At 40.3% G+C, this 15,394-nt stretch overlaps 1 protein-coding gene across 3 annotated transcripts in view; it reads right to left on the reverse strand.

Annotated features, from left to right (window-relative positions):
- The window catches only part of axin1 (axin 1), a 33,662-nt gene that overhangs the window by 8,799 nt on the left and 9,469 nt on the right, over positions 1-15,394 (reverse strand). For all 3 annotated transcript variants that reach the window (XM_086087229.1, XM_086087239.1, XM_086087220.1), the window contains 6 exons: positions 14,099-15,043; positions 8,006-8,146; positions 7,790-7,886; positions 5,308-5,433; positions 1,632-1,996; positions 1,409-1,558 (listed from right to left, as the gene is read on the reverse strand). In XM_086087229.1, the coding sequence (XP_085943355.1) occupies positions 1,409-1,558; positions 1,632-1,996; positions 5,308-5,433; positions 7,790-7,886; positions 8,006-8,146; positions 14,099-14,952 (1,733 nt within the window). In that variant the 5' untranslated portion in view covers positions 14,953-15,043. The remainder of the gene's footprint in view (positions 1-1,408; positions 1,559-1,631; positions 1,997-5,307; positions 5,434-7,789; positions 7,887-8,005; positions 8,147-14,098; positions 15,044-15,394) is intronic.

Here is a 15,394-nt window from a genome sequence, read left to right on the forward strand (position 1 = left end):
CTTGGTGTTTTTGCTTTAAGAAAGTGCCACCTATGTTCGTTAGACTGGGAGGCACCGCCAAGCTCGCTACGCCACAATTTGTGAATGAATTGTGCATGCTTGGTGTTAAGAATTTTGGTTAATGGACAAATTAATCTCTACTGAGACTGTTACTATAGCGTGCAGTGCTTACACTAAGAAGAGTTCTATGTGAAGCTTGGGTAAACCGTCGCACGTTTGTTTGACTCGGTGACAGGAAGAGCAGAAGAGGGCTGTTGTGCGCATGAGCCAATCTTGCAAAGCATTATGGGTTATGTAGTTGATTACATTCAATAGCGATTATTGTCTATCAGCTTTGTTGTAATAAAAAATAGATGTTATTTGAAATCAAATGAAACAACATAGAATATAATTTCAACAATAAATAACAAAATGTATACAGTGCATTTATTTGTATAACGATACATGTAATATTAGCATTATATTGTTGTGATATTATTTTTATTTGTTTTGTTCCAGGTTTATGACCTCTGGTCTTATGTTCAATAAACAAACAAAGACAAACACGAGCCACAACAATGTGTGTGTCCTGCTGAGCCTTTTGGGAGGGCTAAAATAAAAAATATCCGAACACTTGGGCTAACGCGTCTGCTTGCACTGTTGTTCAAGCTCAAAAAGTTATTATACTTTTTTTATTATTTGAATATGCCAGCATTTCCACAGTTTTGTTTTTGTCTGTCTGATGACATTGTTTTTAAAAATAAATCATACTTAATGTTCAAGCAGTTATTCAGTACTTGAGTAATAATTTCAGCGAATACTTTTTACTTGTACTTAAGTGATTTTTTTTATGACTACTTTTTACTTTTACTTGAGTAATATTATTTAGCAGTAACACTACTCTTACTTGAGTAACATTTTTGGCTACTCTACCCACTTCTTGGAGTAACTAAGTAAGGTTGTGACACACACAACAAACAACGAAGAGATAACAGGAGAAAATGGAGAAACCTTGCTAACCGCTAACGAGTTCTAGTATCTTGATTTAAAAAAATGCTTACAGAATTTTTTCTGCCTTCAAGCGATACTTGACTCATTTTACCATTTTCAGCAGTAAGAAGTTAATATTTTGTCTATAATCAATTTAATAACTTCATTATTTTTCATATGAAATTAATACCTACGTGGGCGGTATTTTATTTTGAAAGGGCTTGGTCAGAACCATCAAAAAGCCCAAAACAGGTCACAATACCGCCCAGGGGTAACACATTTTGCTACTTTCTGTCGACTAAAAATTACATCACGTGTCCTTAGGGCCCAGGTAACGACTAATCATGGCTCGGTTTGCGCACGTCATATGACGTAGAGGAGCAAAACACAAGGAAAGGGAAAGGTTCTGGAACATTAGACAACAAAAGGTATGCCTGACCCGTATGGGCTTCTCTTGTGCCGGATCATTTCCTTCTGTCCTTCCATTAGCCACAGGAGGATCTTCTGCTTCTTCTCCATGTCTTCCACAGGGGCTGCTGCTTCCTCCCCACGCTTAATCACTCGTCTATACTGGGCACCACCTTTGCTCCTGCATGACAGCACAATCTTATATGAGAAATGAGGAAGACGACAGCACCAAATACTTTGCTTAATAAACGTACCCATGGGTTGCATGCTCCATGTTTGTGGATCCCATACCCCAAGCAGATTCTGCTTGGTGTGTGTGATGCTTGCAGTGGTGACCCGATTCTCCCTTGAAAGTGTGCCTGGACGGATGTTTACCCTGAGCCCCACAGGGCAGTGCCGTCCCCGCCGTCCCTTTGAAAGCGTCTGGTGAGCGGGACTTGGGAGAATGACGGCCCATTCCCGGCGACTGGCAGCCCGGAGTTCTCATGACACGTTGAACGTGCTCGTCCAAGATGCTCTCGGGATTCTCTTCGTGTGCGTCTCTCAGGAACGGAATGTAGTAGTCAGCGTAGTTCGGTGGGTCAACACCAGAGGGGAAGCTTTCATCGCCTTCCTCTTCCTTTGGTGGGAAATGTACAGTAGTATCACCAACAGTCATGTGCTACTTTTTTATATTGTACATACATCCCTGTGCTTTACTGCTAAATGCACAGTATAATTGAGTCTTATAGGTTTTATCTTAGTTTTTTTTTCTATTCTATAATGTATTCTTGATATCACAAACTTGGAGTTTTATGCCAATTCTGTTGAATCTGCACCATACATACATACATACATAATCATCATTAAGCACAGCTTACAATACATGTTCAAAAGGGAGTAGGAAGAAGTAAAAAACTTATCGAGTCCTACCCCCTTACAAAAGAAAAAAAAACGTACACATAAACAGCTGCACTTATACGTGCATCGATATGCCAACAGTATTGTACATTTAGTTGATAAGCTATTTTTTTTTACAGATATATAAATCAGCACACAGGCTTACACATACATTTTTAATTGCACTCTAATTTCTACATCTGTACTGACTTATACCTCATTTCAATATTGTTGTTGTACTTTGTATTTATACATCATTTTAAACACAACCAGTGAATCACACCTTTTCAGGTTAATTCCAAAATGATTCCACAATTTTACACCTATAATTGTAACACACTTTTTGCTTAATATTTGTTCTTGTTTTACATTTTTATAGATAATTATATTCCTCAAATCATAGTCACTGTCTCTGATTTTAAACAGCTTCTGAATATTGTGGCAAAGTAGGTTGTTGTGTACCTTGTACATTATTGCAGTTATTAATTATTATTGCATTGAGCAATTATAAACTCAACTAGATCATAAAATTTCATTGTGTTTAATTTGATAAATAGTGAATTTGTTGGTTCTGTATATTTTGAACGGTTAATAATTCTTATTGCTCTTTTTTGTCATTTGAAAAGAGGGTATTTGTTTCGTAGACTAAGCATTTCCCCATATTTCCACACAATAGGTTAGATATGGTAATAATAATGAGCAAATGAATGTATATAATGACTTCTTATTCAAAACATCCGTTGTTTTGTAAAGGATCCCTATAATTTTGGACACTTTCCTTTCAACATTGTCTATGTGGGACTTCCAGCTTAAATCGTTCATCGATAACTACACCAAGAAATTTATTTTCATACACTATCTATTTCATTAGAATCTACTCTAATTGTGACTTGGTGCTTGACCTGTCTCGTGCTAAACCTATAAACTTTGTTTTGTTTAAATTTAGAGATAATTTGTTGGTCATGTCATGTCGATATCAAAGCAATCAGTAGACTTTTTTTTCTCAGCACCATACAAGGTGTTGTATTCTATTGTGTCTATTGTATTCTATTCTAAAATCAGGAGAGTCATATAAGCCTCTCTGGGTTAGAGGCATTTCCTTCACAAGATGGCAGCATTTCATCACCAGTTAAAACATATCACAAGTATGCCACAAACACATCATGATCTGAACTTAGGGCGGTCAATCCATGCATAGGGTGTTTTTTATGATGCTTGAAAATATGCCCAGATTCGCCAGCATTGACAACTACATTAATATGCAGGCACAAACGCAGAAAAGTGGAGACTATGGAGCAGCAATGGCTAAGGCACAGGATCCATAATAAGAAACATTATCATATGTGTTTATTTTTGTCATTTCAAGGAGACAAACTGAGTTTGAAAGGAAACTGCAAGCAGCAAAGAACTGTGCGCTGCAGCTCAATCAAGACTGTGGAATATACATTATAATCCAGTCCAGTGTGAGCGAACAGTGTGTTTCTTCTTTTGTCATTTCAAGGAGGCAAAATTAATTTAATGGGAAACTGAGGGTATCAAGTAGGGGTGTGCCCAAAAAAATCGATTCTCATAAGAATCGCGATTCTCTTTTAGTACAATCCAGAATCAATTTTAAATGTCCCAAAATCAATTTTATTTAAATTATTTTATACTGTCTTGTCTTTGGCTGAGTGTGCCTTTATTTGGAGCGCTGTTCATGTTGTACCCGGTTTGGCCACTGAGGGGCAGTGTGGTTCCACGCGGTCTAATACACTGTTAAGGTGTAGCCACATTAGAGGGTAGAAGGAAAAAGTCACGATCAAGTTATTCCAATTTAAAGTTTGTTTGTTTTTCAGCGTGGAGCCGCTCTTTTGAGTGATAGAAGTGCCGCGAGTAGCGCGCTAATTAGCATTAGCGAGTAAGACTGGAGTAGATCATTACAATTCCTTGCACATCTATAGATTGAAGCAAAAATCATTGTCAATCAAATCTTTTTGAATCAAAAATCGTTCTTAACCGAAAATCGATTCTGAATCGAATCGCAGACCCAAAAATATGAAACGAATCGAATCGTGAGACATTCAAAGATTCCCACCCCTAGTATCAAGCAAGTGGAGACTAGTGAGGTGTATAATCCTACAGCATCCAGAGCTAGGGCTCTGCGTCCAAGTTATGCCAACATTCATTTTGTCATTGCTGGGCCAAAACGGGGTGCTGTAGCGAAGTCTTTGGCGTAAAATTGATGGATGTTTGTTATGAACGCGCAGTAATAAAGCTAGAACACAAAAATACAACAAAAATCTTAAATAAAAACATGTACCGCTAATCCAAAAAGGTGGAAGAAGTCAAACTTAATCCTTCAGCATTATCTAAAATAAATGAATAATGCAGATCAAAATACACATCCATACCCAAAATAAATATACACATCAAATTAACGCAGCATCCATTGTAAGCAATGTTTATTTTTCATCATTTCAAGACAACACATTGAGACTGAGGGCAAAGAGGAGACTGTGGAGTGTAATATTGTAGAATCCAAGGCTAAGGCACCAGTTAGCGTGTGTGTTCATTCGCTTCTTCTTTTCATTGAGATCCAAAGCAAACCAAACGCTTGGCTCTGCGTACTGAGGCACATTTGACTGGCACACAAGTGACATCAAACGGCTGCCACGCTGTTCCCGGCTTACAAGCGCAGGTGCTCCATCTGATTGGTGCACAAAGCCAGATCGCCGACAGGCCGAAGAGAGAACTCGCCAAGCGATTCATGCCATGCTGTTATTTATTTATTTCTTTAGCCTACTCTTAATAGCTGGCCTCATTAAATTCATTGAAGTCTCCTTTGAAAACTTTAACCACACACTGACTGGTGCCTCTAGCACAGCACGGGTAAACTACGATGAAATGTTATCGGTTTTAAACGCTTGTCTTAAGAGATGTCCTCTCACTGAATGCACAACATACAAGGCTTCCTATTGTGTGTATGGCATTCACGTGCTAAGACAAATGAACAAAACAGAGGGCTTGCAGCTTTTGCAGCTGATTCAGTACACAAGAATGGAACGGACATACCAGTCGCAGCCTCCTGAGTCGCTCCTCGGTTTCCCTCTCTCTCAGGACGTCCTCCAGACGGAGGGTCAGGTCGGCGGCGAAGCGCTCCGGCGCCATGTGGATGTCTTTCGGAATTCTGTTGGTGCGCTGGGAAGGAGGAGGTTGGAGACATCGCAACTTTTTTAGTTCATAACCTTCTGCAGGATTGTGCAAAAAGACAAGATTTTTCCTATGAATTTTTTATCTTGCAGTGGTACGGACAGCCTTTTAAATCAATAGTGTTCCAAGCACAGCTTACATGTTCAAAAGGGAGTAGGAAGAACAAGTACAGACTTTGCCTCATCTACCATCTCCAATTAACTCATTCACTCCCAGCCATTTTCACTGAAGCAACCCCGTCCGCTCCCGGCTGTTTTACTCGATTTTGACTGATTTTGCAAGGCCCACAGAATATTGTGTTCTATTGCTATGAAAACATGGAACCTACCAAAAGAAATATTAGAGTCTCTTCTTTCATCATGGGGAAAAAAAAAAGTATATTTCTATCTGTTTCCGTTTTGCAGCAATTAGCATTAGAATATAGGTAAGTATCATCATTATTCACAGACCCGTTCAAAACACTGGGGAAAAGACTTTGTAGCAACATGGCCCTGGTTAATTTCTCATACTCTGCTGCCATCTGCTGGCCGTTTTTGTAATAACTACCATTGCTTTAAGTGACTTCTTTAGGTCAGAGGCTGCATCAAAGCTCTAGCCTAAAAAAAAAAACCCATTAAAAAACAAAAGCGTATAAATACGTCTTTAGGAGCATGGTAATATTTGAAATAGAACGTAATTAGATGTGTTTGGGAGCAAATGAGTTAAAATAGACGCTTGGCAAAGTGCAATAATCCAACAAATTACATCCCTTGGATTAGGCATCATTAGGTGAAAAGACTAACCAGTGTAACACTAACTGGGAAGGCTGAGAGCAGCAAAAAAATGTTAACATTAGCAACATTAGCATGTGCTTAGTTTTGTCATTTCTAGGAGACCTTTTTGCATTTGAGAGGCAATTGAAGGAAGTGAGAAAAATGGAGCGCTGCAGCAAAATGGAGACTGCACAGTATCATACAACAATATCCAGACTTAAGGCACTGTGTCCAGGTTGTGCTAACATTGTACGTTACTTTTCGTAATTTCAAGGACACAAAGTCTATTCGAGAGGAAAGTGGGGGGAGTGAGAAACTGGAGCGCTGCAGCAAAGTGGAGACTGTGGAGTATCACACAGCAACACCCAGAGAGGAACAAGGTACAGGATAAAGTTAACATGGCGTATTACATGTTTCTTATTCCAAGTAAAAAATGCCTCGGAGTTTGAACTCATTTTCGGAGTTCGAACACCCAAGCAAAGCAAGCTAAGCCGAATGGAGCTTGAAAACGGGTAGCCGAGTGAAGCCGAGTGAAGCCGATCAATGCCGAATGCTCACGTTGCGGTAGTTGAGACGATGCACTGCTCATTTCCAGTCAGATCGTGAACACTCCCGGAGGTGCTCCATACTCGCGAGTGCATTTTGATTTTTCCACGACAATTTTCTTCACCAAGGGCCCAAAGAAAGACAACAGTGCCAGTGGCAGCAAAGAAAAACAGACAGTGCTACGAACCACAGTGGAATTAGGAAGGAGATTATCGTGCCGCTGTAACTATTGTGACTACTTCTGTAAATACTGGCAAGAGGACCCCCCTTCGCTGTTCAACAACGTGCCTGATGTTAAACAAGGCATGCAAGGACCGCTTAGTAGGCTAACAATATGCCCAATATAAAATACACAAACTAAGCACTGAACTAAAGCTAGCATTAACATAGCATTTATCATCCACTGATTCCATCACACCACAACAAAAAAGGTAAGGTATTTTTTATTGTTTAAATACTGTACTATAAATGTAAAAAAAAACATAAATATAAATTAAAATGGGAATTTTGTGTTTTTGGAGCTTGGGAACGGATTAATTGCATTTACATTATTTCTTATGGGAAAAAATGTTTTGGAGGTTGAACAATTTGGACTTTGAACACTTCGCAGGAACGAATGATGTTCAAACTCCGAGGTACCACTGTATTAGTTAATTCATGGCGACTTCATTAGGAGGACACATGAGGGAGGATTAGCGCTGTAAAATGCAGTCAATTCACGCCGGCTCCCGATTGGCCGGCCTAATTAGGGCTGGCGAGAGGCAGCCTCAGCTGCACGGGGGAGGCACCTGGCTGTCACGGGGGAGCCTTCTCGTCTGCTTGGGCACAGCTTCCGAAAAAGCAAGGAGCTACACGTTTAGACAGCCTTCTCTTCACCACTATTCTTACACTCCCTCACAGGTCTCACAGCGCACACACGTTAAATATGCACCATCTCCAGGGGTGCACGTGAAGAGAGACAAATACGGCAGAGACAGACAGTTGAAAGAAAGCTAGAGGGAAATGAGATGGAGGAGGGAGGAGAGGGTAACCCATGAATAACTCACAGGGATGAGAGGCAGCGGCACGCGCCCGTTTGCTCGAGCGCTCTCGTGCATCTCCCGCCGATGAGGTTTGTGGTATCTGTAGGGCGGGATGCCATCTCTGGAATCCACAAAAACAACATTTCAGAAATATTCCCGACAATAAACAACACTTGAAGTTGGTGGCGTACAAGAGAAAAGACAACAACAATGTTAAACAATGAAATAAACAATACATACATGCTGCTTTCAGTGAGGGAAAGCGTGTCAGCGTCGCTGGACATACTCTGCTGCTCACTGTCGTTGGCGCTGGTGGCCGGAGCCAATGCATGACCGGCGTTGGCATAGTAGCGGTCGGCTGGCTCCCGACCGGGTGTGTGTCTAGATGAAAGACAAAAATTAAAAAGGGTGTACCTCAAGGAACTATGTAAAGTACAAATAATTTAGAGGAAATGTGTGTAAATCAGGAAAGATGCGCAGCTGTGCACTTTTCTGGATGTGTGCATTCTCTGGTCACGTCAGAACTGTCATTTTCGTACCCTCGTCTCAGCCATGCACTTTGAGTGGAGCAACCCTAAAATGTGTCTTTGATTGTTCTTGAAAACTGGGGATCCCATTGTAATATTTTCAGCCTCTGAAGTCATATTATTATTATTATTATTATTAGCCTTAAACATCTCTTCAGAATGGAGGCCACCTTTTTTCTTTTTAATTCAGTTTAGTTAATTTAAAATGACAATGTCATTAAAAGATGGCTGCACCAGATTTAGCACTACTCCCCAAAGAATAAAACTACAGAAAAAAGTTGTACACAAGTAACATACAAATACAGACAGATTATAAAATACAAAGTGCTATGCCATCAAATTACAAGTTTTGATGTGCCGAGACCGTTACAAAATACAGTTTTTAAAAATCGATAACAAACATAAAATACACAATTCAGTGAAGTAATTGTCATTGTAGTAGCATCAATTGTAGCCATCATGTTTAGTTGAATAGATCATTCAATCAAAACCCTGAAATGAAACAATTAAACAGAATGTCGTTCAGGGTTTAGTGCTTTTTGAATAAATAAATACATACATACATACATAAATAAATAAACAAATAACTTGGGCAGATATTTCAGGAGGCTGACAATATGATGTGTTTTACAACTTTTCCTATCTTCAGAATCAGAGACATGGACATCATGATGCACTGTAGATGTTTTTTCTGCATACAATCAATTATTGGATAATCATTGTAAAGTGAAATAACTCAAATTTTTCTAGGTTTGAGGGACAAGGTGGGTATTTATCGCTTTAATATAAATGTTGCATCAACAACTAACCAGACCAGAGCGTCATAAAATTTGCTTTTCATACCACTCAAGGTAAGACAATAACTATGTGTGTCTTTCATTCTTCTTTTAACGACTGCATTTTTGGACCCAAATAACCAAGGGGTGTTTCCCAGGGTACAATAAAAACCCTAACCCTTTGAATTTAAAAACGGAACTTTGTGGTCTCGTCAAAGATTTTCAATTTCAATACAGACATTGCTCGCCATCATCCTGCTGCAGTGGTAACTATACACTACACCAAATTTTAACAAGGCGAATGTTGCACATCGAACAGCTCGAGACATTCATTTGACATCACTCACATTCTGTGCTTGGCGTTGCCAAGAATACTTCTGACAACGCTTCCCGCACATGAATTATAGATGTTCGGCATCGTCTTTTTTATTCACATTGGAAGTCCCTAAAGCATTCGACAGGGCTGCCTTCCTGTTTAGAATGCACATGCTCCCAGGAAAAAAAAGAGAAAAAAAAGCTCCATGAGAAACCTTTGCAACCAGCTAATTTCTTCATCTTCCACAGCCCTTAATAATGGAAATGTATGCAACAAGCAGAGTGCAGAGCACGAAATAAGGGGGCACAAGGGAATTCCGAAAGAAAAAAGGGTGATGTTTACAGAAAGGCCTAAAGGTCAATAGAGAGAGTCTTGTTGTACAAAGCCGAGATGATTGATTCGTGAACTAGCGATCGCACCTTTATACCTGTTGTCTCCATTATTATTTATACATCACAGAAGTGTGGAAGGACACGGCTGAAACAGAAGCAGCAATGAGATGTGCAGACCTATTTTTTCTCTTGTACACTATCCTGAGATTTCAAACACTATCAATATTGATCACCAGCATTCGCCTTTGGTTTTGTTCTTTAAACAACTCTGCGGCTGGATTGTGTCTCAGTGCCCCCATTTTGCTAGCTTACAACTTTCCCGTGTCAGTCTCTTTATCAATCATTTCTTTTAGACTTTAGTTGATGCAGTACGTGTTTTTACAGTTACGGGGTATACTGTCTCGTCGTTGCAAAGGTTTTGTACCCTTGACTCGGGAACATACCTGTCAAGGGAATCTGTGAGAATCACAATAAATTGAACGCATCACTCAAACTCAAACAATGGGGAACGAACTTCACCAAGGACGCATATTGGAGACGGAGGAAAGCAAAGCAAAGTGGAAACAAGAGGTTAAAAATTTTAATTGATGAATTGACAACTAATCAGTTATAATATTGGTCGACAGCAATTTTTTTAAATAATTGAACATTTCAGTGCCATTATTTTACTTAAATTTGTCCCAATCCCTGATTTCAGCCTATCAAAAATAAATATGGTAAAACCCTCTGCATCCCGGGTTCTGGGTTCGTGGTCCGGGTATTTTGTAGGGTTGGATTGAAAAAATAATTTAAAAAATCTAATAATCAATATTGAATCGATTTTCTTTTTCAAGCCCAATATCAATACATAAAAACATGAATTGATTATTTTATATATCCGTTTTGCTAATAAATTCTTAAGAAAATAGAATTTGAAAGGCAGGTTGTTGTTTTTTGCAATTTTGTTATTAAGTTGTATTTTGCTTTTGCGCTCAGCGCCAGTTTGTCGAGGCTGTCGAGGCATACGAAATGAATAAAATAAATCAAATGAGCACGAGTCATTTATTAGCAATTAAATGGGCTTTAAAACGATGTCATACATTTATCAAATATTGGACAAATAAAGATAAACACATTGGCTAAGTCTTTTATGAAACCCAGCCTAAGTCGATGCAACAGCCTGTGGAGGAGTTGACGGTATTAGCATGCACATGCGCAGACCCATCGGTCAGTGCTGTTGGGCAAGCAGCTTATTTCGGCAGTACATCGGCATTGTTTCGAGTTTAAATACTGCGTGTCACAAATAAATACACGGCCAATCAGCGGCTGACTAAATGAAAGCGGCGCTCTGTCGTGTTCTGTCATTGGAAGCATCGCGCGTGCTGCTCGCCTTGCTGATCACTTTCCCATACAGTATGTATAGAGTGGTAGTTCGCGGTTCACTTGTCGCAGATTTGTATTTGGGTCCAAAATTCATACATTCCGAGGTTTATCTTGGGTTGTACCTCGCTATTTCGCGTGTTTTTCAGAGATTATTATTACTTTACGGAAATCCACCAATCGTGAGTGGCCGTGGAACATAACACCCGTGAAAAGTTTGAGAACACAGTACTCGTAATGATAATGTCAGTAGAGTGGGATCCTGACATGAGTTGTGCGCTGCAGTTCCTGAACAGCTTCGATGGCACCACTCTGCGATACAAAAGAAGAACACTACAGAACTCCCCATAACCATGCGGTAACAATGAAAAAATAGAGATCATCGATGTAGAAGGGGTATGACCATGTTAATGCACAGTTGTACTGCAATCTTGGCAGCTTCAACATCATCATTGTCGTCGTCTTTGCTGGTGCGAGTACACAAGTTGTTGTTTTTTAATTTGTGCAATATTTTTGAGTTATTCATTATTTGTTCTCCCTCTTAAAATATTGAATGTGATAAATGTTTGCATCTTTTCAAAAGTTTAAAAGAAATTTGAAGTGCCGTAAATGCTACAATAACTAGGAATAGATCCATTATCGGCGTCGATATTCAGCGTTTTGACAAATATTGGCATTGGCCATTTTGAAGAATTATATGGCTGATAATAGATCCATTAAAAAAAAAGTGTTAACTTCAGGGAACTAATTTAAAAAATATACATACATTTATTTATTTTTCAGAGATGCTGCTGGCCCTGGTATAACTCTTTGCACCTTCTGTTTTTGTTTGAAATTAAAACTAAGATAAGTAAAAATGTAATACTTCAGATATTTTGACATTTTTGAATACTTTATTTACTGTAAAAAACATTTCTTAAAGTTTTTATTTAACTTTTGAAAACATGCTGCTGCAACAAAGATATGTATTGACTAAGATTTTTTTTTTAACTCCAGTATTTTATGAACCCTAAAAGTTGCTCAATAAACACATGCTTTAAAATAAATAAATAAATAAATAATAATAATAATAATAAGTGGTGGAGTTTGTATTTTTTTCCAAATCTTGATGCCAATATTTTCCCTTTTAATTAATATGAATATCGGCTCCAAATATCGGCTCTTGACGTCCTTGACGACTAATAATCGGTATCAGTATCGGCCCTGAAAAAAACATATTGGTATGTCTCTAACAATAACATGCCTAGGGTGTATTTCTACTAGGTCTGGGTATTGATTCAGATTTTCAAATATCAATTCGATTCAATTCAGTCCTATCCTTTCTAATAAGAGATGTGCACCTTCTACCATATTACTGGTGTATTTTTAGTGCCTAAAGTGGGAGCTACATTTGTCGTGTGGAGGTTGTTTGGTTACAAGAGGTCAGATATGATAAAGCAGACGGTGGTTGGATAATATGAAACGGTTCCGTATTGTTTTGTCAAGATACAATCGGCGGTGGTTAATTTGCCGTGACTGGGAACTCGCCACCTAGTTGACATGGGTTTTGTGATGCTAACCGGCCGCTAAGTGGTTTTCGACGAGATGGCTTGTACGTTGCGACCGCGCAGTGGCCAAAATTTGCACATTTGTGTTATTCATAACCGCTTGTAAATGTCTACAAGCATTCATGGCAAGTCGGAGACATTCACGGCAAAATAACCTTTGCGGCAGATTTGCCGGTCACGGCAAAATAACCATTCCCTAAACAATCACGAACTAACGCTACAACATAGTCTCTGTCGTAACATTATGCCACTTTTGCACATATTAAAATAGTTCTCAAATGTGGAAAAGAAATGTCTGTATTTTTCTTTTCTTCTGCTCCCATGGCCAGTCGTTTCCATTCACAACATCAGCACATGGCTACCATGACCAAAATCACTGCCCTTTCGAGAGAGTAGGGCGTGGTCTGGTGCAGCTATTTACATAAAAGTGACACCCCTAAAACAGGCTGTTTTGAACAGAGCGTTTTTTGGCAGATTTAGGGACAGCAAAAATATTAGATCCAAAGTCAATTTTGACGAATGCATGTCACAGACATGTCTTTTACACATTTGAGAACTATTTTAGTATGTTGAAAAGTTGAATAATATGAGACCTTTAAGGTAAGCCATTTAAAACTACTGCAAAAAGAAAAGCTTTTCCATAGTGCATCTGTCTGAACAGTGTGTGTTTGCATGTGTGTATTTTTCGAGAGGGAGGCCCGCGATGCGATCCGCTTGCATTAAAACGCAGCCCATTTTTAAAGTTATATAGCAATCAGTAGCTCGGAGCAGCTCGTGCTTGAGCTGTTTCCTTTCTTTGTAAGCACTGCGCTCCTTTTGGGGTACTGAACAACGCTCACACGAGGCTTTGAACAAGTACGTTTTCGCCTCGGGCACATTAATTTACCGGAAACAGCTGTATTAAAAGTACCGATACATGGTTTTATGAATTGATATTGGGCTATGAAAAGCAATATCGATTTGATATCGATATTTTAAACCCAGCCCTAATTTCTACATTGCAGAATTGACTTATTGCGGGGATGCTGTGGAACATAAATGGAGGAGGATTTAATGTGAATGCAGACTGATTATCTTTGTGTTTAATCAGATTAGTCTGAGCCTTAACTGTGGTGCCCTGAAGAAAGCTTTGATAACCAATATTGATATTATGGAGAAGAAAACAAATTAAATCCAGAAGACAGGCAGTACACTGTATTTAGAGCATGTCAGCAGTAGCAGACTTAAGCCAAAGTGGCAGCAAAAGAAGCGGCCTCTCTGACTTACAAAAAAGTGAAAGCTCCCCTGCAGCCTCCTCATCAGCCCAGCATAAGTACTTGGAATTCTTCATGCACCATCTGCCTCTTATCTCCCGCTACACACACTTCATCTCGCATTTCGGGCAGCTCTGGAGGTGGCGGGAGGGGGGGTTTACTTCCAATTCAGCAGTTAGCAGAGGAAAGCTTGGGGGAAAATAATGAAGCTGTGAGGAGTTACCTGTACTCTTCCTGGAATCTTCCTGCTGTGTGATGTGATGGCGTCTCCGTGAGCAGCCTGTGAGTGAGCCTGCTGCTGGGCGTGAGGTCACACTCCGGGGGCTCTTCCGACTCCTGGTCACATCTCCACTCCTCGTGCTCGTTTAACGTCGGCAAATAACCCGGCAGATTCTTTGTGCTACCCGAAAGTGGGCTTTGATCATCATACTTGGGACTCTCTCCCCCTGCCTGAGCGTGTTCCAAATATATATCCGATTTAAGGAATAAAGGATAGGTGTTTTCCTCCATTGTGGTCTGGATCTCAGTCTGAGCTTGGTCGAACATGGCCGGATCGATATGCAGCTTCATCACACAGTCTTTGATGAAAGACTTGGTCGCCGGTTTGATCTGCCTGGAAACAATACCGTTGTTGTCCAGGATGTACTTCTTGTAGATGGCTTTCGCTAGTTTTAGCCGCTTCTCATCGTTGCCCTCGCCGGCTTCCAGTTTGCGGAAGCCGCTGCATGCGAACCAGAAGTCCAACAGGTCGGCACATAACTCCTGCTTGAGGAACGTCCTGAACAGGTGGATGCCGTCCTGGTCGTCCAGCAACGAGTGAAGAGACTCCGCCCATCTCAGGTAAGGCGGCGTCGGAGAGGCGCTGCCCTCTGGCTCGTAGCCCAAGTCCTGGTCCGGACGCCTGGGCGTGGCCACGGTAGCCTCACATTTGAGGCTTTTGGATGGCGGGAAGCCGGCGCTGTGGCACTCACTGAGCACCAGTTCGCCCTCTTCCCCAGGGACTGGAGGTCTGGGGGCATCCTCATTGAAGCTGCCAGCCAGGTCGACCAGGAAGCCCCCGTGGTTGCTCACGCTCATAGTCCTGGCATCCAACTGGAACGTCCACGTCGAGCACCAACAACACGATTACTCGATCCAGACGCCTACTTACGCCGCAGCAAAGCAACTCCTGCATAGGAGGGAAAATACATCCATAAGGCCCACAAAAGACTCCATCTGCATGCATTTATATTATTATTCCGCACACTCAGCTTTTTCATGAAGGACTCAAGTGGCCAGTTCAGAGCTGAAACACTAATATTAAAGCAGATACAGCATAAATTCAGAGGAATGCTGAATGATTAAATAATAACTATATAGGGTGCATTTTACAATGAAAACTGCGGAACATGTGCACAAAAAGAAAGTGTAAGGTTTGTAGACAGTGTTTCCCACACCATGTTAAAACTTGGGCAGGCCACCCAAGTAAACTGGCCACCACCCAAGTAAACTGGCCACCACCCAAGTAGATTTCAGGAAA

Source organism: Leptonotus elevatus, chromosome 1 (genome assembly GCF_054856555.1).
Source record: "Leptonotus elevatus isolate MCC_2025b chromosome 1, RoL_Lele_1.0, whole genome shotgun sequence".
Taxonomy (NCBI): domain Eukaryota; kingdom Metazoa; phylum Chordata; class Actinopteri; order Syngnathiformes; family Syngnathidae; genus Leptonotus; species Leptonotus elevatus.